This window comes from Lynx rufus, unplaced genomic scaffold (assembly GCF_022079265.1).
Source record: "Lynx rufus isolate CCGP_SWC_20201006 ecotype Redwood Valley unplaced genomic scaffold, mLynRuf1.p SCAF_11, whole genome shotgun sequence".
Classification (NCBI taxonomy): domain Eukaryota; kingdom Metazoa; phylum Chordata; class Mammalia; order Carnivora; family Felidae; genus Lynx; species Lynx rufus.
In genome coordinates this window covers 46136715-46153616 of record NW_025814825.1, presented here as the reverse complement: position 1 = coordinate 46153616, position 16902 = coordinate 46136715, and the positions used below count along the sequence as shown (strand labels likewise).

The window sequence follows — 16902 nt, the reverse complement described above, 5'->3', positions numbered from 1 at the left end:
GAGCCGAGGTCCCTAGGGGGCTGCAGTCCCCACTGTTGACCATGTTAGGATAACTGTAAGCATCTGTTAGCTACGAAGGAGAGTTTGCAGATGGGCACTAGGAATTGCTTTCCAGGGTGCAGTGCCTTCTCCAAGGTCACTGTCTCCTCCACCAGGGCTCAGTCTGATTGGAATGAGCACTAACCAATCAGAGCAGGTGCTCATCTTAGCGCTGAGCAAGTTTCTTGAGGACCTCTGCTGTGCCAGCTTTCAATCTTTTGGTTGCTGGACTGTGAGGAAATCTAGGAGGCCTCCAAGGGAGAGGCCATGTGGTAAGACTGTCAGAAGTGATACTCAGAGAACTTAGTGCAGTAACTATTTACCAATTGGTTTGGAAATAGTAAATATTTTTATTTATGTACCCTTGAACCAATCTATCCTGGCTGATTGTTAGTTTTACCCAGGACACATGTAACACTCCATCTAATTCTAGTTCTGTGGGACAACCTCGAACACCTGCTAGTATGTCCTGTTTTGTGTGTGTAGAAATGCATCATTTTTTTCCCTCTCTCCATCTATCAGTTATTATGATGCCATAATGCTTAAACATGCAGCTCTGCTGAAATTGAGAATTAACAAATTTTTATTCAGTTTCTGAGCTTTGAAAAATCAAGGGGCAAGAGGTGGCATTAAACAGTAATGGCAGATACCTTGAAGGATCTGTACTGCTGATGTTATAATAAAAGGAAAATATCCAATAACATACTGTAAACTCTCTGAAAAAAAGTTACCAATGTATAAGTAAGCTAGTAACTCTATATTGTCGTTACATTGAGATTTCAGCTAAACACACACATACAGATACACACATACACACACACACACACACACACACACACACACACACACACACGAGTGAGTCCATGTAGTGTCCTTAAGGGATCATCCTCATTTGCCCTGTAAAGTATACTTCTTGAATGTAAACATATTCATTGAATATCTTAAGGGTTGAGTTGGTAAAAATGATGAGAAACTCATTATTGCCCCTCTATAGATTTGTTCCTGCTTCTCTGGCCTCGATTTCCATTATCCCACCAGTAAAACTGAACCATTCTCTCATCTCCAACATTGTCCTACTGATGTCCACCTATGGCTAGGCAGCACCTGTCAGTGTAGCACACCCTGTCCCCCTGGCATAGCCACCCCCATGATAGATTTTGCCTCTATTTGTTTGTTCTTAACTTGTGAGTATTGTTCAAAATAATGATTAGAAGAAGTAATCTGAAGAAAAGAGCTAGAGAAAGGCTAGTGACATTTTAGAGACAAGAAAGTCTTAAGAAAGAGATGACGTTGATCTAGTAAGGCCTGGTTAGGATTGGGGGGGGGGGGGTGGATACACCAAACACCAGGATTGGGCAAGTGGAGAAAGCAGTCTTAGAAGTTTTTCAGAGAGCCGGAGGAAATTTCATATCAGCTTGAGTTTGAGGGGAAAAAGATGAGTATGGAAGGAAGATCTAAAGAAGTGTGCTGTAGTTCATGGATAAGATCTGTGAAAGCTTTGATTGCTCTTCAAATATTCTTGGCTATCAAGCCAATGTTTGTTTGATTGGGCTAGAGAACAGGCTGGTCCAGAAGAAAGCCAGTTATTTATTTGGGTAACACAAGGTGCCTTCTAGTTCATCATTCTCTGATTACTTCCCTTTCCTAAAGCTCTACCCATTTTCCATTTTCAAGTGCATTAGTTCTTCCAAGAAACTTTACATAATACCCCAATCTTCACTGATTTGGAGCATCATCTAAACTCTATAAAGTGTTGACTATTATAGAATTGTATTTAATTATTATATAATATTTATAATTTATAATATAAAGTATATAGTTATATAGTAATATATCTATAATGTTTATTTATAGATAATTAATAGATAGGTATTACAGATAATTATAGATATACATTATAATGTATATATGATATTTATAGATATTTTATTATATAACAAATTATGATTTATATTATGAATTATAAATATATAATACATTATATAAGATTATATATATAATATTTATATTAAAATATAGTATATAGTTATATATATGCATTTATATTTGTATATATATATACATATATATAGTTTATATGTGTATAAATTTTAGGGATAAAATGCCCTGGATCCCCAGCCAGAATAAATTGTTAATTCCTTAATTCCAAGATCATGTATACAGCTTTCTTGCTCCAGTGCCTGGTCCAGGGTGGGTTCTTAATGTGTGATGATGTGGGTGTTAACACAAACGCCTTCTATGTAGTCTTCATGACCTGTAGGGATTTGTATCTTTTATTAATATCAAAGATTAATTAAAATAGTTACATTTTTATGTGTCCAATTACACCAACTTTATTTTCTAAGCCTTGTTAATTCTTTTTTAAAAAATGTTTATTTATGTATTTTGAGAGGGAAAGAGAGTGTGCACGAGCAGGGGAGGGGCAGAAAGAGAGGAAGAGAGAGAATTCTAAGGAGGCTCCATGCTGTCAGGAGCTTGATCTCACAAACAGTGAGATCATAACCTGAGCTGAAATGAAGAGTCGGATGCTCAACTGACTAAGGCACCCAGGCACCCCTAAGCCTTGTTAATTCTTGTCTGTAACATTGAACTTAACACATGATAACCTTATATTTCTGCCTCTCAAATAAAGTTGTTAGATTTTGAAAGTGGGGCAATGTATTGCACCCTGGTACATAGCACAGGTTTGGTACATTTTAGTTCTACAAATGTGAATGAATGAATGAATGAATGAATTGGGAATCTCCTATATGTAAAAAGAAGGCAAAGAGGAAATTACGTTTCCTTCATTTTAAACAAAGAAACAAACAAACTGTGGTTTAATAGAAGTAATGCGGGACCTAGGGCCAGAACACCTGGATTCAAATACTAGCTGGCAATTTGTCAGCTGTTTTCTTTGAATAGGTCACTTAAATTCTGTCAACCTCTTTCTTGAAATACAGATAATATTCCCTCCTGCACGCGGTTGTAATGATCTAATAAGATTACAATTCTGAAATATGTAATAAACTTTGATAGAGAAGGTGATTAAAGCCTATTGATTCAGTCAGAATTAATAAGTTATTGACCAAGGGCTAGATAAAGATGAGAGAATCTCCAAAATAGATAGGGTCAGTGCCAAGAAGTAATGTCCTCCCAGCTGAAGGTTGCTTAACAGCAGAAAAGGCCACCAAATAAGATTGTGAAATTTCACTTATTATTAAGATGTTTTCTTACTCTTAAATAATAGGAAAAGACTGAATGACCTTTGAAGGGACTGATCCACCATATATTCTATGACTCATGAAAGGAAACACGATTTGTAGATAAATCATGAGAACCTGCTTTTCCACGGTGCCAGACATAAAGCAAAAGTTTGAAAATGTCAAATCTGCCAAAACTCTTCATTTATGTGGTCAATTCGAGAGACACTCTCATCTCTTAATCTTTTAAAACCAACCACATATTTTATGCAGAGTACGTACATTAAGGAGCAGTAAAGAGATGGAGTTTTAATTTTTACCAATTCAATTTAAATGCAAATGTTAACCACTCACATGATGCCACTGTGTACATAATTAAGCATCATTATATACTACATGAATCATCTAGAAACCTCCTGAGAGCCATTCTACTACGTAAAACATGCATTATACTGACAAGCGGCCAAGTGACGTATACTTCTGTCCTCATTAATGCTCCTTTTGAATTATAGGTCAACTGATTATGGAACAACCTATGAGAAGCTGAATGATAAAGTTGGGTTGAAAACAATTTTAAGCTATCTCTACGTGTGTCCTACCAACAAGCGTAAGGTAAGATATGTATATTTGGTGCACTGTTTCTTCTTGACGTGACTTGTGTCTTGGCTGGCTAGCCTCTCTAGCTAGCTAAAAATCCATGATTTTACAATTAATCTGGGAGGAGAGGTGTAAAGATGAGTTGACAGATGTTAAGGGGGTAAAATGTCTGACTTCTCATAATTCCCAGAGCAACAGCTGTGAATGTAGGAGGGTGAGAGGTAGGCATCTCATTACCATTTCTGAAAGGCAACTCCAAGGAATCCTTGAGTGGATGCTGCTGACTCTCTTGCAAGAGCTCCGACCAGTCACGAGAATCAGAAGCAGCCTTGACAAGATAGAAAAAGAGGTGGGGTCTTCCTCTGAAGTGCCCCTGTTTTCCCCTGACGTGAGTAAATTAAATAGAATTGAAGTGAATGTGTCCTCTGGTAGCAGGATGGGCATTTAATTGCTAAGTATGTTCAGCCTGCACACAAATGTCAGAACGGAGGCGCTGCTGGAAGGAACCATGGAGATTGTCATAAACTGCACCCTAATTTTCTAGATGAGAAAAATTAAGGTTCAGTGAAAGGTAATGCTTTGCCCCATTGCAGAGTTATGGGTGCAACAGGAACTAGAATTCAGGTTTCTTGGTTGTCAGCCATACTGTTGCCTCTGCATTTTACTGCTCCTAGTAAGAGGGTTTATCTGCCTTTTCGAAAGAGATGTGACTTTCTCGAAGAAGAAAACATTTGCTTTTAAATGATAAAGACATATTTGTCTCAGGAGGAGAGAGCGGCACCACATCCATTCTTTGGTGTTTGTAAACTTGCATTGTCAGATTCTGAATTCTGACATACAGTTTCTAAGTGTTGTGCGAACTGCATGAAATAACAGTATCCATCCAGAAATAGAAAATTGTTGTCCATTAATATGTCATAAGCCATATTTTTTTATGATGGTAGCACTGATAGCCAGGTTCTCACTTTAGATATGTCAATAGTTAAGTGTTAGTGACCTTGGCTAGGTTCTGCGTTTTGTTATCTGAACTATGGGAGGTAGATGAGAACATCTCTCGACCATCATTCCTCAACTCTGGCTGCATATCCAAAGCACTAGTTGATTCCCAAATGTGCAAGCCCTGGTCTTACCCCCATTGCTCTGGATTAGGGCCCAGGTAACTGTACTTTGAGCAAGCTCCCTGGATGCTTCTGGTATGTATCTAGGATTGAGAACCAGTTTTGTCAAGTGTAACATTCCCTCTGGCCCTAAGCATTTCAAGTGCTTCAGTAGAAGCAGTGGAAATAGACTCTGGCGTCATATGGCTTGAATGCAAACCCAGCTAAACCAGTTAACAAGTGTATAAACTATGGTGATTTACTTAATGTCTCCAAGCAGTGTCATAGAATTTAAAACAGGGGTAATTCCAATTCCTGCCTCATATGAATAGTGGTAACTATCATATGAAATGAGGCATTTCAGGTGTTTAGGACAGAACAGTTAAGGCTCTTATCAATGTCTTCTCTTTATTATTTGTTTCTCATCTGCCTCTTCCTCCTTCTTCATATAATTATTAGAAGTAATAGTAGCGACTATCCTCCCTAAATAGAAATGTTCAGTAGACCTTTCTGTAATGATAGCAATGTGCCTTTAATCTGTCCACCACCTGAGACATTAACCACTTGTGGCTATTGAGTATTTGAAATATAGCTGGTGTGACTGAAGAACTGGGTTTTAAATCTAATTTCGCTTTAACTTAAATGTGAAAAACCACCTGTGGCTGATGGCCCCAATACTGAACAGCATAGCTCAGTAATGTCAATGTCACGGATGTAGAGGTGTATGTTGAACATTCCTTCTTCCCCTCACTGGCTAATTACTGGTCCATCATCAGCAATTACATCCAAACAATTTGACCTAGTGTATACAGTCCTAAAGTGAGCAACTGAACTTATATCCTTTAGTTTTATAATGAGATTTAGTTGTTGGTTAGCTTTGAATCAATTCTTATATCCCCTATTGATTTTTCCTCCACTTTCACATTTTTAATTAATTTCATTTAAGAGTCAACAATCTGTGGGCATCACAGGCTACAAAGAGAAATAAATCACTATTCCACCCTCAAAGGTCCTGTATTCTAGTAATAAATGGAATGTGACTTTCTGTCATTGAAAGTTCCTTTGACTCTTTTTCCACCTAACAGATGACTTTGGGTGTGACATTTACATGTTCCCCTTTGCAAAGTGATAGAGGCAAAAACAAAGGAATTTATAGCTGAAAGAGACCTCAAAATTGTTTTTAGAATTGTTCTAATCTAGTGATAAGTCCCTGTTTTATTGATGCTGTTAGAGAGGCGTATTATTAAAAAAAAAAAAAAGATAAGATGCCAACTAGTGAGTGTGAGCGTAGGATTTTCTGTAGCAGCAGAGCAAGTGGCTCCAACATTGTCGGCAGGAGCAGAGCTTGAAAAGTGAGCCTCTCAAGCCCAGGTGTGGCTCCTAAGGTGGGAAGGGAAGCTTAGAGGGAACACAGCCAGGAGCCCTGCCCTCCGATCCACTCACGTCCCTCGGTGTGCAGCATCAGCCACTGCACACTTAGTCTGTTGTTATCTGCAAGACTGTGAAAAGTCACCGGCCATGGCATTTAGCTAAAATTAAAACTTGGCAGACCCTATTTCCAGAGAAAGAGAAGTCATTGTCCGTGACTGAGAGAACAGCTTTCTCCGGGCCTCTTACCATCTAGAAGCAGAGGCGGGCCTGTGCTGTTTCATTCACACCGTTTAAGGGTGAACCTGAGCCGAAGGATCTTTTCCTATACAGATAAATGAGGCCTTCAGGGTCACTTTCTGAGACGCTGATAGATTTAAGAAATATTGGAGGACGATGAAGGTCTTTACAATGGTGCAGAAATCAATAATGTTGACATAGCAGTATATTTGTGTACAGTTTCTCTACTTATGAGGTGAATTTATCACCATGAAATATGTATTCCCCCCCACCAAAAGGGACATACTCCAACCAAAGAGATAGTACCTGCACAACATTTTAAAGTGTGAACATATTTCCCCCAATCAATGAGAGTTTATGTTTTTTAAAAAGGTGAAGAAAGAAGAAGAAGAAATAAAGAAATATCAGACTCAATTAATTATGCAGGACAAAAGCATTCAAGTTCGCTCCGATTCTCCTCGGACTTCTGCGTCCTCCAGTATAAAGGCAGACTCCTTTGTAGGGTTGTATTAATTCTTTTCCGTCTCTAGGGTGCCATCGAGCAAGTTAACATCTTTTGTACCAGATATGTCTCTCTGCTTTTCACATCAGTGGGAGCAACTGGAATAAAACTGACATCAGGGTAACTGCCTTGCATTCCCAGAAACTGTTTTTGCCTTCACATCCTTATTGCTATTTTTAGCTGCTTGGGAGGACGAGCACAGTTCTTCAATCAACGTGGCTCCAACAGCGGGCATGACACCCTGGCTTTGCAGACAGCTTGTTAGGGGCATTCCTGGGATCAGAGTCCAGAACAAAACAGGCCCTTATTTACAGTTTAAATTAATGATCATCCATTGGCTGTTTCTCTGCAAGCCTGCTGTAAATGACAGCAGCTTTCCTTGGATACGTCTGTTACAGTAAAAACTGTAATCTCGTCATAGGGCAGTCTAGGAAACCTTGACTAAGAGACCTAGAAAGCCTGCTCCCAGGTATTGTCCTAGCTCCCTCTTTCAAAGGAGCCCTGCACCTAGTAGATTAAATAGGCCCAGAAGAATAAGGATAAGTGGATCCTGGTGCCGGAGGAGAGGCAGGCTAGCTGTCTATCACCACGTCTCCAGAGGAGAGCGCTCCCCAACCCAGCCCATGATAAATCCCAAGGCTTGTTGGTGTCAGCAATGGTTTATTGGCTACATACATGTAATCGTCTATGGGAAAGGATGATTTAACATGCACCTGAAATGAGCAGCTAGGATGTGGAGGGTGATGGAAAGAACTAATACAAATGTAACAAAGAAAGACAAAATCGATGCTGAAATCTTCGTCTCAATCTTAAATTCTCACTGAGTTTATTGGTCTTCTGCCTAAAAAGAAAACTTCTTTAAACTCTGTGTGTGTCTATCAGCAATACCTTTCCCATCACCCCCCAACCAGCCTTAGCTGCTCTCCCTTCATGAGGTGTTGTATAACATCTTCGAGGATTAAAGAATACAAAATCCCAAGTGGAATTCATTGAGAGGAAAAATAAGAAAAAAAGGTGTTTGGTTTTGTTTTTTAACCTGGAACATACAGTTCGTTTCATTGTTATATCCTTGTCCTCTCCATGCACTTTGTTCTCAGCAAAGAAGAAACCTAGAGAGTATTTGCTCTTTATATTTCCTGTGCCCCCCCACACCCCAGTTTCTTCTCCTTTCTGTGTTATCACCACTTAATTAATACTATTCCTGCTGAGAGAGCCTTCCAAGACTTTCATCCTATAAATAGGACCCCAGCTCCTCAGACGCATTGATCATTTTTGCGGGTCTCTTGGTATATGCCAGCATTAAACACTGTTTGCATTTTCTCCAGATGTTAGGTTTTAATTACCTTACTGTACGTGGCACTTTCTAAATAAGCGTTTGGTTATTGACTCCTTGTCTTTTCTCTTTATATCCAGGGCATGCTTAATTCCTCTTGACATTTCCTTGGGAGGGGTGTGTGTGTGTGTGTGTGTGTGTGTGTGTGTGTGTGTGTGTGTATGTAGATAAATATGGATATAGATAGGTATAGATATAGACGATATAGATATAGATATAGATATAGATATAGATATAGATATAGATATAGATATAGATATAGATATAGATATAGATGTCATGCATGTGACTTCTGGGGACAGAGAAAAGATGCAGTTGATAATATCTGCCAGCTTCTCTTAGGAAAAAATATGGAATCATTGAATCAGAGCCTAAAAGTTGTTAGAGGTATTCAGATTCTGCTTTCTCATTTAACAGATATGGATACTGAGTCCCTAGAATTTAGTGACTTGCCTGAGGTCGCATGCAACTCAAATTAGAATCTAAGATCATTGGGGCGCCTGGGTGGCGCAGTCGGTTAAGCGTCCGACTTCAGCCAGGTCACGATCTCGCGGTCCGGGAGTTCGAGCCCCGCGTCGGGCTCTGGGCTGATGGCTCAGAGCCTGGAGCTTGTTTCCGATTCTGTGTCTCCCTCTCTCTCTGCCCCTCCCCCGTTCATGCTCTGTCTCTCTCTGTCCCAAAAATAAATAAACGTTGAAAAAAAAAAAAAAAAAAAAAAAGAATCTAAGATCATTAATTAGACCTTTAAGGTAAATGTCAAATATCCTCTGTTCCACAAAATCTAATCAATTCCATTAAAGAAATGTTCTCACTCCTTTTTTTTTTCTTTCTTTCTTTTTTTCTTTTCCAGGCATCTGCTTCTCTTTTCTAGCACTTTTTTGTCACTCCTGAGTAGTTGGTCTTGACCCTGTCTAATGCCCCATCTAGAATGAAAGGCCATAGAGAGGATAAAGTACCTTCATCAGCTTCCTAGGTTGTAACAGGCCGAGCGCAGCATCCTGGCATATGGTAGATGTCCAGCACATGGCTGAGGATTTGAACCAAACTTAGGTTGGCTTTTGGGCTCCTCGGCTGGAACTTGAAAAGCAAAGGACATTGTAAAACCAGCTTTCGCTTGTTTTTTTTCTCTAATTATGAAATTAATTCTTTCAAGTGAATAAATAAGGATGGTAAAAATCCCTGTAGGTTTTAGTTATTTCTAGGCCAAAATGTATAATTTTATCTTTTCTAGCCAAGAAGGGCATGATTAATATTTAAAATGCCAGGACTTTGCATAGCACTCCCTCAACATTATCTGGCGAGGCCAAGGGGAACCAGTTTATTGTATAATACATCAAAGGGGGTACATGACATTTCCCTTGGCAGATACTCAGCAGTTGCTCATTCCGCCCTAACTCTTTTATCTGTCCCTTTGTACACAAGATCATGCATTTGCCTCTAATCTTTTAAAAATAACATATATTTCATTCATGAAGAAGTGCAGCCCATGAACTCAGAGACATAGTGGAAGTGGCATTTTCCAAACTTCCCTATGCTTAACCTGGGCAATGATGGCTAAAGGGAGAGATCATCTCCTCTGATCCTTCCTGGGAACAGTTGAGTGTATGTGCTGTTTCAGTCCATCAATCTCTGTTCTGTTCTCTTCTTGAGCATTCAGAAAGAAAATCAAGTGCAAGAAAACATGCTGCATGTACATTTCCCGCCCCCTCTGGGTGATTTTCCAAGAGTCATCCAAGCCATTGGGTTTCAGACAAGCTACAGAATACTAAGTGCAAAGTGCTCTGTTTAAAACAAGCAGGGTGCCAGGAGCTGGGCCCACGAGCAAACCCTCTCAGTACCCCAAGGTGGCCCTGGGGAGCCCCCTGGGACTCCTGGGCTCCATAGAGCAGAGTTGGGGAAAAAAACACTCATCTAGGCCATCCATCCTCTGTATACTAAACTACAGCTGAAATAGCCATGTACCTTGTACAATTTTATATGAATCAAAGCACCCATGATAACATTTATAAATAAATAAATATGAATGAAACCATAATCTTTTTGATTTCAGCACATTATGTTTATAGTAGCACCTAGTTGATTTTTATTAAACCTTATCTGTGTCTAACACTAACGTAAAAAAACATAGCAAGTTAATAATATACCAATTTTCTCAGAACTGATCCAGTTATGTAGTATATTACTGTTTTATTTCATGTAGTATTAAGTATTGCTAAGTACTTTTTTACTGGAAAGAAGCTTCTTGCATAATTAACATCATATATTTCTTATTCCTCATTTGTAAGATGTTGTGTCTATCACATATAATAAGCATCTAATACATTAAATATTAATCATGAGTTGCTGCTTTAAAAAGTTATATGTGTATGAGGATCAAGTTTACACAACATTGCTTTCAAAATTCAGAGTTTATTATGATTATTTTTTAAAAAATACACAGATAGCTAGCTAGCTAAATAGGTAGGTAGAAAGATGATAGATCCACAGATCAACCTTTTCTAAGTTTAAATAATGCTTTCTAGTTGGCATCAGGTGGTGTTTCTTTATCACACTGAGGAAAAAATTAGAACTCTGTGTTTTGGTTGTTCTTTCTTAAAAAATGAATCTAATCAGGATGGATCTAGTCTGCATTGGTCTCCAAATATGATGAAGTAAGACTGGCCCGGAGATTGTGTTTTTCTTGTACCACTGACTGGGTCTGAAAAGGTAGGTTGCTTTTGTGGCCAGGTGAGCAGAAGTTTTCAAAAAGGGAAAGAAGACTGTATCAGACACTGATCATTCTTCAAGTACACATAATAGACCCCCTGCTCAGCCTTCTTTGAGGATCAGATTTTTTTTTTAATTTAGCTATCTGTTGTTGTTTTTTTAATTTATTTTTGCCTCATCATCTGTCCTTATTAGAACTTGTATTCTCTGAAGTCTGCCTGGCCTAATGTTAAATGCCCATCCATTACCCTTTTATGAAGGTCAAATGCATCATTTCAGGTTGGTTCCAAGTTATGCTCTGCTGTGGAAAATGGTCAGAGGTCTTTTCAACATTCTGGTCTGTTTGCTTCCAGCATACTCCCTGTGGCTTCTCAGAGGTTTCCATCATCCGGTGTTTGACATACTGTATCTAGAACATTTGTTTCTAGTGAATAGCCCGAGCTGCTCTCATGATGGATGGAGATGAATGCCGGCCGCTACAGGAAATTGCCATATTTACTAGGGTGGGGATGTTTCACTCCAATATATCAGATCTGCCTCAAGCTTTCTCGGTGCTGTCAGGAAAAACAAAGTCAATGTCAATGAGCCTTTAATAAAACCACTTTCTCCCCCCTTGGAGAAATTAAGAGAATACCACCAGCCTCAGAGGCTAAATCGCTTCCATTTAAACATTCCTTCTTCTGACCTGACCTTTCTCTTAACCAAATCTTTTTCTGTTGGTTTTGTTCCTCTGTTCTAGGCATCCACCTCCCATTTTACTGGGTCCCTAACTGCTCATGTACTTCTCATTCCCTAACCTTCCAAGTCAACTACTGAAAATAACTTATGCAGAAAAAATACTGTAATTTGTAGGTAAGAGGATGGGCTTAGATCTTCGGAGGTAAAAAGGCATGCACTATGGGATATAGATTTTGATGACTGGGAGAGAGAAATCTCTTCTTCTGGCTTCCTGGGGCTGTGTGTGTGCGTGTGCGCAGGTGTGTTTGGGGGCTAGAATACTAAGTATTTCCTTGCCTGGCAACTGGCACCCCAGAATGAGCATTCCTGTAGTGAAGAAGAGGATGATGTGGATGAATCCAAAAACTAAAGTTAGGAAAAACAAAACCTCCGAATACACAGTCTTTCACAGATACAAGAAGAGGTGTAGGAGGAAAGGCATAGATGTCAACCCAAGAGAGAAGGTGGCAGAGACGACTGCACAGCAGTTAAAGTAACAAAGCATTGATGAGAGAAAGCTAATACAAAGCACACAGTGAAGGCATAAGTTAGAAGAAAAAAATATAATAAAACTATAAATGTTTTCAACAGTAGATTAAGAATCTCTTGAGATCTCTCAGAGAGAGGAAGGCTAATTTACTGGGAACTTATTAAGACTTTCCAAGGGAGTACAATTTAGCCTTATCTCTCTGTTCTTCCTGAGTGCTTTCAAAGGGGTAAAGGATGTTGATGGCCGTGGCCGAAATTGGTTTTGCCAGAAGGGAAAACACAATTATGACTCAAGTGTGGGGGAGTAGGAGGCCTCGATCAGCTCCCCAGCTCCCCAGCGGTAGATTCAAATATCACTGCTGCCGCCCACAACTTAATGATTTTTTGTCCTTTTAATGCCGCCTCTCTTAGCTGCTCCCCATCCCTCTGTGTCATGGCCTCTTCTATTTACATGGACACCTTGTGATTTCTGCACTTGTCAGGTGTTCCAGCTCAGCACCTATTTACAGTCACGGTGGAGCTACATTTTGTCATTTGAAGGTGGTCACTGTAAATTTTTGCCTTGTGGAATCATTAGTTGTGGTATAATGGTTCATGTAATGGACCCTGGAGCCAGTCTGCCTGGCTTTAAATTCCAGCCAAGCCACATACTAGTTGTATGCCCTTAGACAAAGCTTTATTTGTTGGTGTGTGTGTTATTAACCTCTCTGTGATAGTTTCCTCATGTCTAAAATAAAATAGAATGATGCGTCAAGATCATAAAGCAGTTGTGAGAAGAATCAAAAACAGGCAAAGAAGAACAGTGCCTGACACATAGCAAGTGTTCAATAAATGTTAGTCTCATTGTGACCACTATTATCGCCTTCAAATGACATGGCATTGCCTACGCTGTCATTTGTCAACTCAACCAAAATTATTAAATGTCTATTTTGTGCCAGATCTTTTTAAGAGCTAGGAAGTACAATAAAAATATAAGACATTGTCCTTTCTCTTAAGGATCGTGCAGTCCAGTAGAAGAGATGAATGTATAAACAGTCAACTACAGTACAGAACTTACGTATCCTAATAGCTGTGTACATAGAACTCTGTCTTTGGAGATTCAATGAAGGCTTCACAGAGAAGCAAATATTTGTCAAAGGAGAAGGGAGAAAGATGAAAACTGTCTTTCATTGTATGTCTTGAGAGAAACCAGTGTTCATAGACCACAGTGCATACATATAGCTTTGATTGGTTTGCAGATTTTAAATGAATAAGCATGTGCCTATTTTGACTCTTAAACATGCTAATTTCCATTTCCATCTGACTATATTGACTAATTAGGCCAAAAAAATGCTTTCATGACCCAGCTGAATTTTAATTCTAAAATAATAACACAGTGTCTTTTCAATTGTTATAAACCTTTTTCCTGTCTTGCTTATGAAATCAGTAAATGGCCAGTGGTGACATTATTAAGATTGAATTAATAAAAGTAAATTTTACCTTATTGTAGTTGATCAATACTGATATATTCAGCATTTATCTTAACTACTTGTCATTCAGAACTACTGATGAGATTTGGAGGTACAATTTTAAGAAATCAATTTACACATTTTATTGAACACTTGGCTTGTGCCCAGTTCTTTGCAAGCACATTGGTGAATGTTAAAAAAAAAAAAAAAAAAAAGAAGTGTGAACCTTGCATTGCCCTTATGGAATTTACCATCCTGCTGCAGGGATGCAATTAAAGAACAGTGAGAGTCAGAAGATGATGGATTGCATGGTACAAATGACAAAGGCTCTAAGAGTTTAGAGAGGAATGTAGTCTGGGATTGTCAGGAAAACAGCATAAGAGGGGCTTAAATTGCTCAGTGAAGCAGACTGGTATGATGCAGGGTTCTGACATTTACAACAGAAAAATGTAATCGAGTTGAACCAACATTATTTAGTGCTAGGTGGTGGAGATACACACGTGCATAAAACAGGGCACTGTCTGCAAAAATGGAGATTGAGGGGAGAGGTACATAGGTAGAGATGAACGTGGGTTTACATTGGCACAGGTACTACAGCTTTTATTTCCTGAAATCTTAATAACTGGATAATATAAATTACACATCCTACTCTTTTGCATTCTAAAAGTGCTCCTCAAAGTGGTCCTTTGCTTATCTGAATTGTGGATTTCGAAAATATAGTGTCTTTAAATGTATTGAATGCTTAGGAGAGCGCCCAGGTTAAGGCAGTAGGTGACTGTCAGGGATGACAGGGAAGTGAGAAGTATCGAGTGAAACAGTGCAGTAAGAGAACCAGTGTAGCATTTGTAGGGGGTTGGGAGGGCGATCCCCTTCCCACTGAACACTTCTGGTGTTCATCTTTTCCGGGGACAGGGACTCATCCTTTCCCCTACTACTGCTAAGAGGGATGCGGTTTTCTCTCTCGAGAGAGGGAAGAGTTACAACTTCTTAGCAACATGCTGGTGTTCTCTTTCAGCAAACCCAAATTTCACTCGGATGAAGTAGCTTTAGGAGCTAAACCCAACCAGCTTGACTCAAGAATCGGTAGAGTTTGAATTTCAGAGGATGCCCGGGAAGACAGCCGAACTTCTGCTGAGGAAAAAGATGTTGGCTCTTAGGAAGGCACTTGTCTGATAGGGGAAGCAGTCTGCTTTATTTTGAATTTATGTTATGTGGTATGTTTGTGTGACTCTGCCCCTTATGCTTTATTAATTCACTATTTCACCGACAGACTCACATATTTTCTCCGACAGCTAATGCTGTCTTTGTTCCTTGGGCCCAACGCCTTTGTGCTTCCATGTGGAAGTGTGTTACTGACATTTACAAACTCCCACAGAGGACTCAGTCAGTTACCACCATAGATATCCATTGTTCCAAGAGAGCTGACCTTTACCCCCAGGCACCAATTAAAATCTACTGCTACTCACCCCTGCAGTGCTTGCCGTAATTCTGGCTGACTGCCCAGTGTAACTGTTAGGAGGCCTTCTCCTTTAGTGCCATCTTCTTCTTTTTCTTCCCCAAACAAGAAGAGAATGGCCTGCAAATGGAAACGCATGCTTCTTCTGGAAGAAAAAAGAGGCAGACCACCAGGGTGGACAGCAGTTTTCAATTAAATCACCTTTTGTGTTGACACAAATGAAGACCTTAAATGAATGGTATAATTAGGCGAAATTTGGGTCACTGCCTACAGGTTTATCCCAGATTCACATATCAGCAGAGCTCTCCAGTTACTTGGTGGTGGTGATTTGTTACTAATTGCAGGGCCACTGTGCCCTAAGCGTAGCTGGACCTGCTCTGTAGCAAGCTGATAGAGACCACAATCCCAGCATGCAGGAAATCAGGCGCCAGCCCTCTATATGTCACATTATGTGTGTTACCAGCACAGCGCCAGGATGGTCAACTTAAGTTCCTTTCTATAAAGGATTTTGAGATCAGGGTTTTTAGGGCTGGAAGTAGTTTGTATGATATGAGATCACAGATGCTCGTCATAAAAAGATTGATATTTCTGCCGGACCAGCAAATTAAGATGTGCTTATTTAGGGAAACAGGCATGGCAGTGTATTCAGACGTGTATCACCTCCTTTGTCACTCGTTCCGCTCTTCGTATCCCCCCCCCCTTCTGTATGCTGGGAGTATGATATTGCTGACATTTTAATGGTGTTTGAAGACAAATTCTAGTGACCCAGTTATTTCAGTAGAAATGGCTGTCGTGCAAACATAGAGACAAGTGGCCCAGGAACAAGTCTCTATACTCAGATTGAGACCAGAAGTCCTGATTTGCTGAGAGTAAATGGAGCTTGAAATTTGCCTTTCCCTGTTTAGTTTAAAATTCCAGAGGTAAGCAAGTTAAAGCTTGATGGAAAGCACTGTCCTCTTCTTGTAGAAATGGCCTCTCCCTCCCACCTTCTCCCTGCACGGACAATGTGAACCACACTGAGAGAATGCAATTAATTCTTGCATCTGCAGAGCAAACGGTTCCTGCAGTTATATTATGCTCCCCCCTTTCTCCTCTCCTTACTATTTGAAATTTTATAGACTTGTAAAGATTATATTTGTATGAGGGCTTAAAATTTCCCACGAGCCACCACATTTCACTTTCCCCGCCCCGCAGACCTTGGTAGAGCCTGGGGCGGGGGGGGGGGGGGTGGTGGGTAACGCAGCAAGTGAGAAGCCATCTGGCTCCCTGGAGATCCATGTCAGCATTTCATTACCCAGAAACCACTGGAAACTGGTTAAGCTCATATGACAAAACCCAGAAGATTATCAAACCCAAAGCATTTGGCTCCACTTATTACAAATACAAAGTTTCATCCATGGTTCATTATGTTCCTCCTATACAAACCCAACTCAGGGGAATTACAAAGAACTCTGAAATAAATACGTGGGAGAGAGCGGTGTTGAAATGGGATATTACCTGTCTACAACTGCTTAGTTTGCTGCTGCTTTCATTTCCTTCACTCCCCAAACCTTCCCTTTCCACCTTCCTTCCTTTCATATTCTCTCTCTTTCTTTCCCAAACTCATTTATATGGAAGAGAGAGAGACAAGAGCACCTTGGGTATTTGACACAGAATATATTCTCAAAATGATTACAAAATGTGTGTGTGATCGTCTCATCCATACAAAAACATTGGGTGGGTGGAGAA

General features: G+C 39.7%; 1 protein-coding gene across 4 annotated transcripts in view; it reads left to right on the top strand.

The window, feature by feature from the left end:
* SORCS1 (sortilin related VPS10 domain containing receptor 1) overlaps positions 1–16902 on the top strand; it is a 505682-nt gene that overhangs the window by 266386 nt on the left and 222394 nt on the right. For all 4 annotated transcript variants that reach the window (XM_047072706.1, XM_047072707.1, XM_047072708.1 and 1 more), the window contains exon 3: positions 3734–3833. In XM_047072706.1, coding sequence (XP_046928662.1) covers positions 3734–3833 — 100 coding nt within the window. The remainder of the gene's footprint in view (positions 1–3733; positions 3834–16902) is intronic.